This window comes from Lissotriton vulgaris, chromosome 5 (assembly GCF_964263255.1).
Source record: "Lissotriton vulgaris chromosome 5, aLisVul1.2, whole genome shotgun sequence".
In the NCBI taxonomy this organism is placed as follows: domain Eukaryota; kingdom Metazoa; phylum Chordata; class Amphibia; order Caudata; family Salamandridae; genus Lissotriton; species Lissotriton vulgaris.
The window spans coordinates 893,216,569-893,233,748 of NC_141693.1; the positions used below are offsets into that span (position 1 = coordinate 893,216,569).

A 17,180-nucleotide genomic window follows, 5' to 3' on the forward strand; every position below is an offset into this window, starting at 1 on the left:
GCAGGGGCATTGAGGATCAATCTAGCAGCAGTGTTCTGAACAACCTGCAATCTCTTCAACTGTTCTGTGTTAGCGGAGATGAGCAATCCGTTACAGTAGTCTACCCTACTCATGACTAGGGTTTGTACGAGTGTTCTCCGGTGATGGTCAGCTAAGTATGGGAACACCCTTCTGAGTAGGCCAATGACTCTCATGCAGGTTCCTGTAACCTGTGTGGCATGATCTTTTAGTACCAGGGATTGATCTAACTTAACGCACAAATTTTTTACGCTTTCCTTAGGACAAGGAGCTGTGACCAATTCTGGAGGCCACCACTCAGGTGTCCAGAGGAGTGGTGCGTTCCCAAAAAGCATGACCTCCATCTTGCCCACATTGCACTGTAGGCAATTGGAGGTCATCCATCCAGCAATGGCTCTCATTCCAGCAGAGAAGGAATTCCTTACTGTAGGGGTCATATTTTGGAATGGGAACAACAGCTGGGTGTCGTCTGCATAGGATATTGGTATGAAACCAAATTTCCTAGCGACCTTCGCCAGGGGGGCCACAGAATTTACCTACATGCCATGTGATCATGCTAAGAGAGAGAGAGTGCAGACACAGGTTTGGAGGGCACCGTTTTTCACTGCTCCGACACCAAAAGTAGTAAAAACGAAATTCGTTTTTTTTTATTGTTCGGACATAAGAGGGGAATAACCAGGTTTCAAACGCGATGTTCTCAATAAACACAACCTGAAGAAGCCATAGATAGCCTAATGACCAAACAGTGCAAGTCTCTACCAACCTCATCCGCATGTAAAGCAGGCCTGCTCTTCGGGCAAAGCATCATCAAAGATATTTGAGGACAATACCATGATATTTAAAGGGGGTAGGAACATCTGAGGAACAAATCGGTTCATACAGGACACGATTTCTGTTGTTGGAAAACACCATGTCACTGCTTCACATTCTCTCTTGCGATAATTTCACTGTCCTGCCCCAAACTATATAAAACTCCTATTCTTATGTAGCACTTCCCTCACTAATTTAGCACAACCCCCCAAAGGATTGGGAAGCAGCCGATAGCCACAATTAGAAGCCTAATTGATAGCTTGGCGAGATGAACGACTGATGTTGATGCAGACTGTAATCATTAGGCATAGAGTCAAAATGCCATCCATTCACTCATGGTTGGTACTGGGAGTACCACTGCATAGGTTATAGTGATATTTAAAATGTGCTGAAATGCAATACCATGATATACACTATATGTATGAAGCAACTGTTATTGTGAAGGTAATTGCATTACATCAGGTTGTGTGTAGTACTTTTAATTTAGAAGTACAAATCCATATAGGAAAATACAATCTGGAATGTGAAACGTTTTGGGGAATGCATTATATTAAGCATCTATTTTTTTTTTTTTAGTAAGAACAATAAATATGGTGTTCAACAAAATTATTAATGAAATAGAGAGAAGGGCGTTGTTTCCATAAACCAATGTTACCACAGTGTTCTACTTCAAACAAGGAAATGACTGACTTGAATTAGCACATTTAAAACACATTGAAGCAGAAAAGGGAGGACTCAATTACTTCAACAACATGGTCATCTTCTACACGTTAGCCATTTTAATACTTACATCTTTTAGCTGGCTTTCGATTACATTTTGTTCCACTGCCGCCCCACTTTGGCCTGCACTGCTTTCCTAAAAATAAAAATAAAAGACTTAGTAACTGTGTTTAAACTAGCAAATCATGCAACTATGGGGATGATCAATAGACAAAGTTATGATAATTGCATGAATCTAATACAAATTGCACATCATAATCACTCAATTCTGGCTTGCTCATCTTTTCCTAGCTTATGGCATTAAAGCTCACAAATTCGTGCTCCAATTTTAGGTCTTACCAGCTATACTGTAGGCTTGTCTGTTGCAGAAGACCTTTTGTGATAAATATCAATACTTGCAATTGCCTTTGGGTCAGTGCATTGATTACCAATGATTGGCTTTTTGGTCAATGCCTTTCCTTCCTCTTATGTTTGCCCTTAAGTATAGTTTTTTTTTATCATTCTTTTGATTCTGTGAATTCTATCCTTGCATCCTTCCATTCAGGTAACTACTTTTTTTTGTTTAGCACTTCGAGTACGTTTTTATTTTTGCTCTCTCCCTCATGTGCTGCTTCCCCACTGACATCCCTATCCTGTTTTATTACCCAACCCAGCCCATCTGTTGCTTCTCCCATCCCAACCTGAACCCCATTTGCCCTGCGTTGCTCCCCATCTCCTTTTCAGCTCATCTGTTGCTTCTTCCGGACCTCCCATCCGCTTGTGCTTCTTACTTTATTACATTTGAATTTTGTAATTAAACTTGTTTTGGGACTATTTGTTTTTAATGTCCCCAAATGTATCGCCCTTTAGTTGACTTGTTCTGCACAACTCACTTATTTCTTTGAGGGCTGTCTTGCACCTAAGGGTAAACTATCAAAGGTGAGCCACAGCTATCGTTGTTGAAACCAGCTCGACTGTGTGGACCCCCGTTTTGGCAGTGCTCTATTCACCATTAGTCATTGACAGCCCATGCCAAAATTCCCCATAGATTCCGCTTGGAAACTGTAGAGATACTCATTAAGGTATTGGTTGTGTATTAGCAGACTATTTGAAAAGTTGTACATTCTGACCTTATTTCGACTGAAAATGGCTTTGCATTCATTTTAGCTGTTTTGGCGCTATATTACAAGGAACCGAGTCTCGTTTCGCAGAATCCCCCTGTCCTGGTTGAGTTTATGTGGGCTCTGCAGTTTAGACGGCCAACATGTTTTCTGTGTAACTAACAATGGAGAGTGGGTCGGCGGTATGAGGTATACAAATATCCCTCCTTGTCCTGACACAGAAATTCAGACAAAGTACTGCAACCTTGCATTTATCTGTAAATGTTAACATACAAGGGGTTGAAGCACTTCCTGTACAGGTCTTCTTGGATCTTTATAAAAAAAGAGGCAAACCACTCGCCCACTATGTGTGGCAAACCTTCATCCCAGGGTTTCACTCCTCACCAGCAACAATTGTTGATGAGTGGGCTACTTTTGTTGTTTTGAATGTTTGGACAATTAATTATGGATTATACCCTCAGCATCCTAAGCAAGTCAAATTTTACCTAGCAGGGATCTCTGTGGAAATTGCATTTTCTAGTGGTGGGTTGAGATATTGTAACCTCCGCGGTACAAGAGTAAAAATAAGAAGTAGTATGTTTACAGCTAATGACAGAATAAGAACATATTCATGGATATTATTACAGGCAGGCCAGATGAACAAGGATAGGCAAGGCAACACACACTGAAGGCCATGTTGAGAGTGTGGCAAGCTGGAGTCATTGAAGATAGCCTGGTTCTGAGTGGGGTTAAGACAGTTATTCTGGTTAATTTACAAATGAAAGCTATACAGCTCTCCCATCGAAGACATCACAGCACACCGTCATATTAGACTTTTTAAGCATGAGCACATTATTAAAAGAAACCTTCCACGAATGCAGACTGTCCCAAGCCACTAGTGGAGGAGGCAGTCCTGTTCTGGTGTGAACTATGGTTAAACATATCTAATGGTCTTCATAGACGCGTACTAAAGTATCTCTTTTGAAATAGTACAAATCAACAGCATTTGAAAATGTGAAATCAACGAGAGAAAACATTATCCGCATGTGGTCTACCTTTCACCTTCAAGGCTGACAACAGTCCACTAATTAGAAGGAGTGAATTTTAACAATTCATATACCATGACAAGCTCAAGCTCTACTGAATTCAAGACAACAGGGAAGTAGAGAGATTCACGAAAACTATGCAAATACTGAGAGTCAACACTGAACAAACCATTAATATTGAATGGACCATCTACAATGTCCTGCGGATTTATGGAAACAATTCCTGACCCACAGAGAATGCATTCCTGTGTCACTTATATCTTAAGACAACAAAATATACCATCCTAAGATCCCTGTAATGGACGCTCGTTGATGATACCACAATGATATGGTTGAGGAGAGGTGTAAGGCCAACCAGTGCTGTGAAAGGAGATAGAGTTCTGATGAAGACTCACCTTTCCAAGATGAAAATAAAGGATCCGATTAGAGTGTGGCTCATGCACAGTGACAAAGGTTAAAGGCACCATGATAACCGCAACACACGTAAACAAATATAACTCTAAATGTGCCAATGTTTAAGAGACTGAGGCCTTCTGATCAGACAAAAGAAAATGCAACAAAAGATGTAGAGGAGGATCCAATTTAAGGGAATACACAAAATACACAAAAGCCAAGTGCAACAGTACCTCCGGAGAAACAGAGACAGACAGTGGGAGGTCCAACAACCAGTGAATCTAAATAATATAGAGAACAAGAGAGCCAATGTTACATCTGAGGCCTCCAGCCAAGATGTCTCAAACTGATAGTCTGCCTGGGGAATACTGGATCGGAAAGACAGTCTGTAATTTGATACGGTTTTCTATAACTAGCTGAATGAATGTATACACACGTGTATACACACACACACACACACACGTCAGGAGAGAAATAAAAGGGAACTGAGAGCACGAGCTCAGTCCTGAAGTAGTAACCAAAAGTAGTATGCCCTAACATAGGCTGCAGAAGGTGAAGAAAAGCGTTTGTTTCCTGACCGGAAGTGTAAATTTGTGACGAGAACTCTGTAGGCATGCCAGCGTAAAGAACAGGTGCCGTTAGGAATAACGTGCTGGTTTAATGTAGACAATAGACCTAAATTTTATGCCACATTAATGCAGCAGAAGGGAGCATTCCTCAGGGTGATCACACAGAGCTGCCCTTCCAGGTAGACCACTCAACAAGACATTTCAAATCGGCTACTTTGCTTGCTGTGATACCCTAAGCGCCAGCTATTCAAGCAAGGCCTTGCCAACTCGGATGATGCAGCCATGTATTTGGAGCTGTATCATTTTGGAGCAGCATAATTTTGGCCCCACCCTAACATGTCACGGAAACGCAATATATACATGCACTTAGCACCATATGCTCCTTTTGCCTAACTTAATTAATGAGATGTGAAGTACTCAACTAGATTACTGAAATGCATTCACTTTAGAAACTAGAGAACCATAAACGTGTGCATATCAATGTTTAGCCTAACCATGAACGAAATGTAGTTTTCATACATAAAACAGATGAAGTTATGTTGCATTTATTTGAAAGTACATTCATGTGTAAACATTAACTCATTTACCTAAGTTACATGTATATTGCTTTATTTATTTTGAAGTTATATGTGCACACATGTTCATGTATTGAAGTGCCAATTTAACTAGGCCTGAATTTTAAATGCTTTTGGTTGCCTTGCATGCTCTCATCTGCAGATGCAGTTTCCAGATTTCCATTTAGAGAAGGGAGAGTTATGTATTAGAGATAGTGAGACCCAAGAAGAAAATCTTGGCAGAAATGTGATGAGTTGGATAAAGGCGACGATTCATCATGTATCCGCAACAGTGTTCTATCAATGGTTGTGTAGATGTCCCGGTTTTGTGGGATGGGAAAATGTTGGTGTTGCCATTGTGCATGTGAGGTGCACTTCTGTTGTTTCCTGGAATTATGGTGTGAGCATCCAGCTATGAGAATGTATCTGTGTGTTAAATAATGTATACAGTGTTAGAATGTAGAGCAGATTCCTTTTGACTTTGAGAGGTACAGGTCTCTCTGCTTGCCCTATCTTGAGTGTCAACAATATGCTAAACACTTGCTCCCTTTTAGAGGTTTGATACTGAAATCCTCACTAAGCTGGCACCTTCCTGCTTAACGTTCCTACTCCTTACATTTCTTTCAGATTTTTCCATTAGAACCATCCTCAATCTAAACTTAGAGCTCTGTTTAGATGACTTTCACATTTTTGCCATTTGTACTTATGCGACTGCGATTGTCGCATATTGATGCGTCAACTGGATACTTTGAAGATGAACACTTCCGTTTTGAATTCTGGATCAGAGATGCTTAATTTCACGGATTTGAATTGATTACTAATTTGTAATGAACCCGCTTACGTTAGCCACTGATTCCTAGTCCTTATTGTGTGGTCAAATGGGCTACATGAATTTGAAAAGTTTTGTTGAAAGCTAGCTCCATTTTTCCTCAGTCAACCATAACGGTCTGTCAGATGAGATATGCACCCGTGTGCCAAGGCGCCGCCATACAGCACGATGTGTGCTCTTCACATGGTCTACCAGTGAATAGAACATGTCACACAGGGTGCACAAAGTGGACTGAAGACCTCTGCACAGAGCAGGCTTCTCAACTCGTGTGCCACGGCTCTACGCAGCAGACACCCTTCAGGGAATATGCAACGCCGCCCAGCTCCTAGCATGTAGAAGACACCCCCAGAAACCTTTGTTTCTTTTTGGGAGGGTGAAGGTCTACCCAGGAAGGGACTGGCTCCAGGGCCCGCCTCGGCTGTTGGTCAGATGGTGATGGCCGGGCTCAAGGCCCCACCTCTCTAGACCTCACCCCATTCTCTCACACTGTAAACATGTTTCAAATTCGTAAGTCGGTGCATTATTATTATGTACCACTACCTCTTCAGATAATACGCACTGCCGCGCCACTTTTTTCCCAGTTCAATGCTTTTAACAAGCGTACTGCAAGACACACCCAAAAACTCTTCACCAAAATATTGATGCGTGGGACATACATTTGGCACACCAAAACGCAAAAGCATCTTCCTCCATTTGTGGCCTGAAAAAATTCAATAAAAACTATGGGGATATGTCACACAAACCGTTATTAAAAGCATACGAGTCCATGATACCGCCCCAAGTACTGTATGGTGCAGAAGTACTCCTTCTAAGCGGAAAGGGAGGCTGGGATCGGGAGAAAGGTAGGGCCCTGAAAACATTATTGTCACTACCTAAGTCATCTATGATACAGGCAATTAGACTGGAAACAGATATGATTGGATGGACTACTCAGGCCAAAATGGCGATGGTAAGATTCTGGAAACGCCAATCCTAGGGGGTAGGGGAAAAGGTCTCACATTGGTGTAGTGAAGAAATCCGCCACAGTAACCTAAGGTGGGCACTAGACGCAAAAAGAAAAATAAAGGAAATAATCGGGAATCTAAAAGTGGGAGTAAACCAAAATTCTCTAGATGTAGAGTTCACGAAGAGTGCACTCAGAGTACAAGGAAGGGAGTACTCCAGAAGGCAGGATATAGGATATCTAAGAAACAAAAAATCAGTGGTAAATATGATAGAATCATGGGAAAACGAGACTGGGTACCCATACCTAGAAACCCTGCCAAATTATGCATTTAGGTGGGAGATACTGAAAATCCGAATTGGCACCATCCCTTGGCTATTGGAAGGGAGAGTTAAGGCAGAAATGTTACATCCAGATGGTACATGTAAATGTGGCCTGGGGGCCAAGTGTGAAATGCTGCACATACTACTTGACTGCTTGACATGTCTAGAAGTGAGAAAACGGTTCTTACGACCTTTATTTATAAAATATGGCATAAGACAACGAGTACAAGCGACAAACTTATTGATAGGAATGGAAAATCTGGAAATAGCAATTGCACTTGGTAACTTTCTGAAAAAGGTGAATCGTATAGCACAGGAACAACAAAATAAATCAAATTGAGGAACCTATATCGATAGACACAAGTAAAAGCTAAATTACGAGGGATTGCAAGCCTATAAGATATCGGTTAGTACTGTAATGAGAAACATATCGAAATTGCCTATTTTTAATGTAATATCTTCCAGTTTTATTATGTATAGCATGTGTTTTAAAATTCCTCTTAACCTTTTTTATGTCTGTGCTACCCATAGAATGCCTTTTCTTTTTAAATTTTGTATAACATATAGAAAGCGGCATGGAGAGTAACAGCCTGATTTTATAAATTTTGTATGGTTTTGATATTGATGTGATGCATTTCGATCTCATTGTTTAAAGACCACGGTCTAAATAAACGGAGTTTTTCTCTCTCACACCCAAAAACTCTTCACCAAAATATTCGAGAACTAGAGTTACTTAACGAGCTTTTTAGGTCTCGCGACCTATCGATGCGCGCAAGCGCATCGAGCGTAGCGAGAATTCATGTGGCGAAAACATCTTCAAACCAAAGGGCTTTCAGCCCCGCGGTTTTCATGCAGTGCCCGTGTACATGCACGCGCATCGCATCCAAGCCCAGCCCAGTCCTCCCCTAGCAGCACTCCTCCCACGCCAGCAACTCCCCCCTCCCACACCAGCACCTCCCCTCTCTCGCATTCATTTGCGCCATCCGGCTTCTCCTCCCCTAGCAGCACTCCTCCCACACCAGCATCTCCCCCCTCCCACACCAGCACCTCCCCTCTCTCGCATTCACGCCCACCCACCAGGCTCTCCCGCCCCCATCAGGCTTCCCTCCCAATCCGCCTGCCTCCCCTCGCGCATTCACGCTCCCCCACCAGGCTCTACCGCCCCCATCCGGCTTCCCTCGTAATCTGCCTGCCTCCCCTCGCTCGCATTCCCGACCCAGGCTCTCCCGGCGGCTTTCGTTTTCCGCTTGATTGCCTTCCCTGCTGCTGCTCGCATCGCACTCTCTCCTCCCCCCTCCCTTTTCATCCGCTTTAATCAGGCTCATCTGCTGCTGCCATTCTCCCCTCCCTTCTCGTTGTATTTCCTTCTCGTATTTTCTTGTTTTCATTCCTGTTCGCCAATGCTACTTTGAATCCATTCTAAACAGGCAAAAGCACTTGTGTGTGTTTTAAAAGCATGCCATGGCTTCAATGTGCGATGGCATTGCACAGGCTTATAGCCACAAGTTGAACGTGTCACTTTACCTATCCCGGTACATTCAGTTTCTGAATTTAAGGGCAAATAAGTTACATGTTCTGGTTGTGGCTCCACACTAGTGTTAACATTCTTGACTTCAGACATGCAGTTAGTGGGAGACGGGTCCACAGCGCAAAAGTGATAATCTGTTCGTCTTTTTCATCATTGCTCAAGCAGTAAAGATGCTGACATAGGCTTTGATTACAGGCAGAATTCTTAAGATTACTCAGCAAGAAAGGGGCCACGAGACAGACCTGATCACCAGCGTTCATGTGCTCTTGGAAGACTCTCAGCGGCTCTGTCTCTCGTGCACACACGCACTTATCTCACAAGCACATTCCATTCTCTCTCTCTCTCGCTCCTCCTCCTCCATGGGGCCTCCTCCCATCCACTCCCTTTCTCTCTACTGTACTCCTCTTCGCACGCACTCACTACCCTCTCCCCTCCTCCGAAATCCGCTGCCAACTTCTACTCCACACAGCCTATTCTATTCCTTTCACCCCCTGCTCCCTTTCTTGGCACCGACATCCGCTGCGGGGTACCTCCCTTCGTCCACACTATCACAGAATGTACTTCTCTTGAAGGGCAGCTCTTGACGCCTCTTGAACTCCGATGCCCAAAAAAGAAAAAAACATGTTTTTTAAACAATCCCAAAAGTTTGTCTGCCCTCTTTTTACTGTGTCCCTCACTGACTTTCACATTAAGTCCCCACCACATGTTATCCTTCCTGGCCCCACACTGATCACACTCCTGCCAGGTTAGCCCCGCCCTTTCGTATGTGTCTGGTCTGTTTCTGCACTCTCATGTTATTCAATGTTTCACCACACTCGCTGAATGTCTTCAGGGAGGCCAAAGATTGTTGACATTGTCATCCAATCCCTTTTCATGCGAGCCTGTAAGAATAACCGCACAGGCAGGGGTTCCAGCCCACAACAGCCCTCTCATCAGAACCTGCAAATCGCCTGCAGTCCTCTGGGAACCCACCCCCACAACAAATAGATCAAAGGCGTCCTCCCCCTGTGCGCCCGTGAGACCCCCGGCCATCTGCAGCCCTTTCTCTCTACTCTAGTACTCCTCTTCGCACGCACTCACTACCCTCTCCCCTCCTCCGAAATCCGCTGCCAACTTCTACTCCACACAGCCTATTCTATTCCTTCCGCCCCCTGCTCCCTTTCTTGGCACCGACATCCACTGCGGGGTACCTCCCTTCGTCCACACTATCACAGAATGTACTTCTCTTGAAGGGCAGCTCTTGACGCCTCTTGAACTCCGATGCCCAAAAAAGAAAAAAACATGTTTTTTTAAACAATCCCAAAAGTTTGGTCTGCCCTATTTTTACTGTGTCCCTCACTGACTTTCACATTAAGTCCCCGCCACATGTCCTCTGGGAACCCACCCCCACAACAAATAAATCAAAGGCGTCCTCCCCTGTGCACCCGTGAGACCCCCCGGCCATCTGCAGGGCAGCCCCGCTCAGATAAAGGCACAGCATGCAGAGTCACAGCAGCCAGTCAGCCTGTCTGAGACCCGGGGGCCTCCGTCTCCCTGTCTGCAGAGAGCTGCAGGCAGACGGGCCCTTTCACTCAGTCATCTGCTGGGACGCGCCGAGCAGCGCCTCGAAGGCCTGGTTTGTGAAATTAGCGCATTGTGACAACACATCGCCAGTCGTGCTTTGCGCTGCTCGAGCTTGGCCTTGTGGTCTGGCGAGGGGCCAATTCCTCCCTCAGTTAGGAGTGGGCACAATCTTCTAGGAAGCTTTAAGACAGTTTCTATACATTGCGTGCCGCCTATACAAGGGAAGCTATCTCTCCAGCCTCATCATTCAGATGATTTAAGGGACAGTGTAAGACTGACCACAGTCAAACTACCTCCCCTGCGAGACTGCTGCTGTTCCCCACCCCGGATTACACACCATGGGCCATTCTCACCATACTCCATTCGCACTATACTCCTGTAATGGCAGAGTTTTGGGCTTTATTTAGCAGTGATATAGATCATTAGTCTTGCTCGCATCTAGTATAGGTATTCTTAGCCTGTGTTGGCCCTTTTAAGCCTTTTTTCCAGATCTAGAAGAGGATAGCTGCTTAATATGCCTTTATTCTTGACTTTAACCTGTCTATTGCCTATTGGCTTTGACATATTAGACATATTGGTATGGTTTATGTAGGTATTCTGACAGAGCTAAGGAGCATTTCACCCCTTTCAGGCCTACAGGCCTAGAGCTAGAGGGACTCCATCTTGATGGAAGCAGAGAGGCTTTTCAGGGCAAAGGCAATGTTTATAGTTAAGGCTGTTTTTCACTTGGAGAGAACCGGTCTGGGCCAGCCCTTATCGGTAGGCTGTATTATTCTCTGTGTAGAAGACACAACAAAAGGCTGGCCAGCTGGGAGTGTGTCCTTGATGCGAGGTGATGCAGAGGCCTGGTGAGCGGCAGGCTGATGGCTGGAACTTTCCATGAGGAAACAGCATTCTATATTTGTGAAGTGCAGAGGCGGAGTCAGTCAGTCGAGGAGAGAGTCAAGCAGAGGGTCAGTCCAGCAGAGAGTCGAGCAGTGGAGTGGAGTTGGCAGAGAGAGAGAGAGGGTTCAAGCTGGAGAAGAGCTGAGTTGAATAGTGAGCTGGAACTGAAGGAAGCAGTCAGAAGCAGTTGCTTATCAGGAGGAGGTGTGAATAGCTGGAGTCTGAAGTAATGCCTTTTAGAAGAGATAGAGGAGAGCTCGTGGACTAACCTATGGAGGCAGATGGAGTTAATTGGACATTGGCGCAGAGACAGAGTGAATAAGCTAGTGGAATGAACGGTGATCAGAGCGGCAGGAACCATTAAGATTGAAGACGGAAGGTGGAGAGACAGTTCGTGTGGGGGAGAGGAGTCCAGAGACAGAGTGATCAGCGCAGAGGTGTACCCAAGAGTGCAGGAGAGAGAGAGAGTCTGAGATGAGCCAAGGCACAGACGAGAGAGGAACCCAGATGACAGCTAGAACAAGACTTCACACTAATCAGGTGATATTGTTTTCATCACATTAGCTACACTTACACTTTATGTCCAATCTTTTCCCTTTCAGCGGAGTGTTCCTGTTATGTTTAATCTTTTCTCTTTCAAGCGGTGTGTTCTACCTATAGCCTGTGTTGATCTGTGTAAATGTTTATATTGCTGTAATAAAACAACCCCCAGTTTGTAGAAAACTGGCACGTGTCCCCTTGTATTCTTGTTCAATCCAGGTGAACAAAGCTCCTAGGTGTTTGCTAGGCACGTGAATGGATGAGTAATCCCAATCAGGTAAGTGGTGATCACATAAATAGGGAGTGAGTGGACTTTTGATGCCAAGAATAGGGAGCACACGATATTAATTGGCTAACTCCTAATATTGTAGTAGCAGACCCTTAGTGAAGAGACTTCCCAATATATATATATATATATGTATAGGTGTTCATAGGAATGTGGTCGTCGTTGATATGCGGCGTTAGTGAGAGCACTGGGGGGTCGAACCAGTGTGGATACCCACTGGATTGTGGCTTGAGTAAATGAGAGCACTAGGTAGTTGAACTAGTGTGTAGTTTCGCAGGATTGCGAACAGTTTGGAAAAGGGAGCATTGGGTTCTGCAGGCCCATGTGTAGACACACCGGATTGTGTGTCAGATCTGCCCTAGGGTAGAACGGTCTGGGTCAGGGTGGCCGCGAGACCAACTGATGTGAATAAGTGTGGTGTAGGGTATGGATATCCCTAGTAATCAGTGAGTATTCTTAGTATCCCTATAGATTTAGTGGTGTTTTTAATAATATGAGCTTGTATATTGCGAGTTCCCCATCCTCAGGTAGGTACCAGGTGCCTGGATATAGGTGGTACTGGGGAGGGAAGGTGAGTACGTTCTGGCTGGGTTGGAGGGGCCCCTGGGGGCTGATCCCACCTACTCAGAAAATCCAGCCATTACAACTCCATTCTCACCATCCTCCATTTTCGCCATACTCCATTCTCGCCATACTCCATTCTCGCCATACTCCATTCTCGCCATACTCCAGCTCCTATAAAATCAGGCCAGGGTGAAATTCTGATCACACCACTGAAGTTAGCCAAATTCCCATTACTTGATTTGGTCTACTTTTTTAAGTAACGCAGCACCTCATATGGATAGATTGAAACCCTTAGGATGGTATTACTTGACATATTTGTCCACAGGCTCGTTTGCTTAAAAAATATCCCCTTAGATACTGTTAAGCAGAATGTTGCAATGTAGTCCGGGCCATTACTACAGTTTCTGTGTGAAATATTAAGGGACACCACCACATCACTCAGGGACACCATCACACCACTCAACAACACAACCACACCACTCAGGGACATCACCACACCACTCAGGGACACCACCACAACACTCAGGGACACCACCACACCACTCAGGGACACCACCACACCACTCAGGGACACCACCACATCATCAGTCAGGGACACCACCACACTACTCAGGGACACCACCACACTACTCAGGGACACCACCAAACTACTCAGGGACACCACCAAACTACTCAGGGACACCACCAGATCACTCAGGGACACCACCACACCACTCAGGGATACCAACGCAGCACTCAGGGACACCACCGCAGCCCTTAGGGACACCAACACAGCACTCAGGGAGACCACCACATCACTAATGTACACCACAAAATCAATCAAGGACACCACCACATCACTCAGGGACACCACCACACCACTCAGGGACACCACCACACCACTCAGGGACACCACCACACCACTCTGGGACACCACCACATCACTCATGGACACCACCACATCACTCATGGACACCACCACATCACTCATGGACACCACCACATCACTCATGGACACCACCACATCACTCTGGGACACCACCACATCACTCTGGGACACCACCACATCACTCTGGGACACCACCACATCACTCTGGGACACCACCACATCACTCTGGGACTCCACCACATCACTCTAATACACCACCACATCACTCAGCACCATAACAGCATCACTCAGCACCACAACAGCACTGTCCTTGCTGGCTAACAACAAGCATTCCCATAGCCAATAGGACTCGCATTAGGAAAGTGTAAGCTATTGGCTTTGTAAATAACAATGCTATTAATTTATATATTTTCAATGCCAACACATATTAAAAAAATAATCGTCATTTACAATACCAATAGCTCACACTTTCCTAATGCGAGACCTATTGGCAACGCCAGTGCTTGTTTTCTAGTTGCATTCGTCAAATAAATTGCTATGTCGAGTAAATGATATCACTGCACATTGCAAGGCAGCAGTGCCATCTGCTGGGAAAAGTGCAGCACAAAAAGAAGAACCAATAGATTCGGTCTTTTAATACCCAAGCACTCAAAAGGTGAAAAAGCAGTAAGCACGGTATAGGTAAGAGAACAGGTAACTTTACTAAAATGAAAGATCTCGGTTGACACCGGACCAAAAATTAAATAATACCCACATTATACTTTTTTTAAAACCTATATGTGAATTTGCAATGGTTCAAATGTGGCTTCAATAACTTTTACTTAAAAAAAAATAATAATTTGGTTGCACATTTTTATTTAATGAATTCTTCTTATAGAAGAAATAGATTTTCTGTAAAGTCGTGTCATCCAGAGTACCTCGTGTGATCACAAGATTAACCAAAGTGACATCACTGCACGTTTGCATAAAATGTCCGCGCAGCTGTTTCACATCAACATCGCGGAGAATCTGATGTTCTTAATTACCTGTGAAACCTGGCTGGCAATGGCTCTGTTTTCAAGCTCCACACATCTGGCTGTGACCGTGTATAGTTGTTTCTTCAGGTTGTCGGTCTCTTCGGAAAGGGACTTGTACAGTTGTTCCCGCCTCTCGGCTTCCTTCGCTTTAACGGCGTCGCCATCTTTCGACTTCAGCTTCTCTTTTAAATGTAGGATTTCTTTCCTCTTCTCCGAAAGCTCCTGGCTGTTCTTTTCCTTTTCAGTTTCCAGGGCAAGTATTTTCTGTATTTAACAAATGAAGAACGTACCATTAACATAACTGAATACATTCGCTAAATGTAGCCAGCAGATAAAACAGAATTGGAAATTTAATTGATCGGGTAAAATGCAAACAGTATTTTTTCTGTTTTCTAGCTAAGGCCATGTGGCACATAAGAACAAGTTACTACCATCGGTAACGCTTTTTCTGGTGGACACAGTCTCTGCCTGTGGATTGATTCCTCACCTTTTGAAATATCCCAGTGCACTGCATTCCACTTTTCTGTGGAATGATGCGCATTGGGATAATTCAAAGGGTGAGGAATCCACATGCAGATGTATGCATCAGAAAGATTTGATTCCACGCTATTAAAAAAAAAACTGCAGTCTACTCACACACCTACACACACACACCATGCAAACCGTTCCATATAAAAATACACAGGACTTCATACAGCCAACTCTCCAATTCAGTCCGTTCAAGTCTTGCACAAGAGAGGTTAGACCAGTTCTTCTTAAACGTTTTAGAACCACAACCCAAATTTTAGAACAACAAACTTTTGCGACCCACCCACATTTAATGGACATAAAGGTTGGCAATTTTTTGATGTAACAAAATCGTGTGGTAGTATACGGTTATGTATAGACAGCACATTTTCAATTGTAACGGCCACTAAATTTGTCCAGGCATACAGTTTTACTGTAAAAAACGATTGCACACCAATGATTTTGTGTGAAACTCGGATTTCAGCAAATATTTATCATTTGCGCATCACCAATAAATTGTTTTGATTTGTTTTGATCCTATTAACATTTTTGTTTCCATCACACCAGAATTACAAAAAACGTCCTTCATTTTTACTTACCTAAGTGCTGAATGTGTGCAGTTCATTTACAGGTATTTATATTTTGTTGGGTGGTACAAAGAAAATGACACCCTACATACAGCCTTTCCTTTCACACTCACTTACGCCAGCAAGATTGTCACATAATTCACTTAAGTTTCCTTTCTTTGGCTGCAAAGTGAGAGGAGTTCGTAAACACCAATCACCATGTTAAAAAAGTAAGCAGCAATTTGTCAAAAGACATAGCCTGATGTGTAACCCCTTTCTTTGAAGCACAGTGATTGTGACAAGATAATTACTGAATTTAAAGACATCTTTATTCATTGCTTGGACTTTCACAACCAACCAAAAATCATCATGGGACCCACCAGTGGGTTTCAACCCATAGTTTGGGAAACACTGGGTTTGACTAACAGCCCTGCAGTGCATCACGCCTACGTGAATGTTGCCGCTCTCTCACTCTGCAACCCACTCGTGCAGCAAGATCCCAACTTCCCTTAAAGCCCCCAATCTACTCAACCAAAAGGATAAGGTTGAAGAAAGTTTGTCAACATCGGCCCAGACCCATTATTGGGGGTAAAAATCGAATATGGGCTGTCGGTGACTCAGCTGGAGGACTTTAGGTCACCAGACTTTCTTGCCATTAGCTACTGCTGGGCTTTTCTATGTGGCAACATTTTGTGCCATTATTGACAAAGAAAGAAGGTTTATTGATCCGTGAGGTAGCTCAAACATGCTGCCCACTTACAGTCTTCTCGAGTCCACGGACCTGTGATGTCACCTGAATTCAAACCCACTCCAGTCCTAACTGCGTGGTGCAACCATGTCTCGCAAGGCCAAAGCCACAGTGGTTGAGGCATGTCTAGTGCTTCCCTGTCCAAATCTTGGCTGCCCTGGCATGTTCATCTATCTTAGGAGGTAAGAGCATGCAGATGTGGGTCTCCCAGATCAAAATCCCATGGTCATGTGTGTTCAGCAACTGCTGCTGTCGTGCAGTTCTACTGTTCCCAGACTCCTTTAGAGTGACTTCTCTAGCTAGAACATTTTCACTCAAGGAAGATGTCAAGCAGAAACGTCCATCACCACCGCAAGCATTACATATACTAAGAGACGGGCTCCCACACCGCTTCCTCCCTCTGGTAGTCACCCTCCTATTGCAAACGACAATCTGCCACTTAGGGTAAATACAACCACAGGCACAACTATCTCACTCTTCTGGACTCTATCCCACATAAAAAGAGCTACACAACTGCAACAAAATAAAAGCTCCCATTGCTCATCAAGCACAGCACATAGGCTAGGCATGCAACCCACAATCTTTCAACCAAGTGCAATGGCTTATGAGCTTAAGCATGCTATCGCTCACTCTTCTTAGTCAACTACAAGCCTAAGCGCTACAATAATACAGTGTGTAAAAGTACAACTCTGACCATAGCGCAGGTCACCAAAACTTCCCACATACACTATACACAAAGCCAACGCCCTTCTAATCTAACACAACCTAACAAGTAGCGTACTGCTCATCTCTCAAAGCAATTCAGCAGGTAGTCAGTGGTATGAA

General features: G+C 44.2%; 1 protein-coding gene across 2 annotated transcripts in view; it reads right to left on the reverse strand.

The window, feature by feature from the left end:
* The window catches only part of CEP55 (centrosomal protein 55), a 236,993-nt gene that overhangs the window by 138,491 nt on the left and 81,322 nt on the right, over positions 1–17,180 (reverse strand). For both annotated transcript variants that reach the window (XM_086922486.1, XM_086922485.1), the window contains exons 3-4: positions 14,544–14,798; positions 1,619–1,684 (exon numbers count right to left, since the gene is read on the reverse strand). In XM_086922486.1, coding sequence (XP_086778612.1) covers positions 1,619–1,684; positions 14,544–14,798 — 321 coding nt within the window. The remainder of the gene's footprint in view (positions 1–1,618; positions 1,685–14,543; positions 14,799–17,180) is intronic.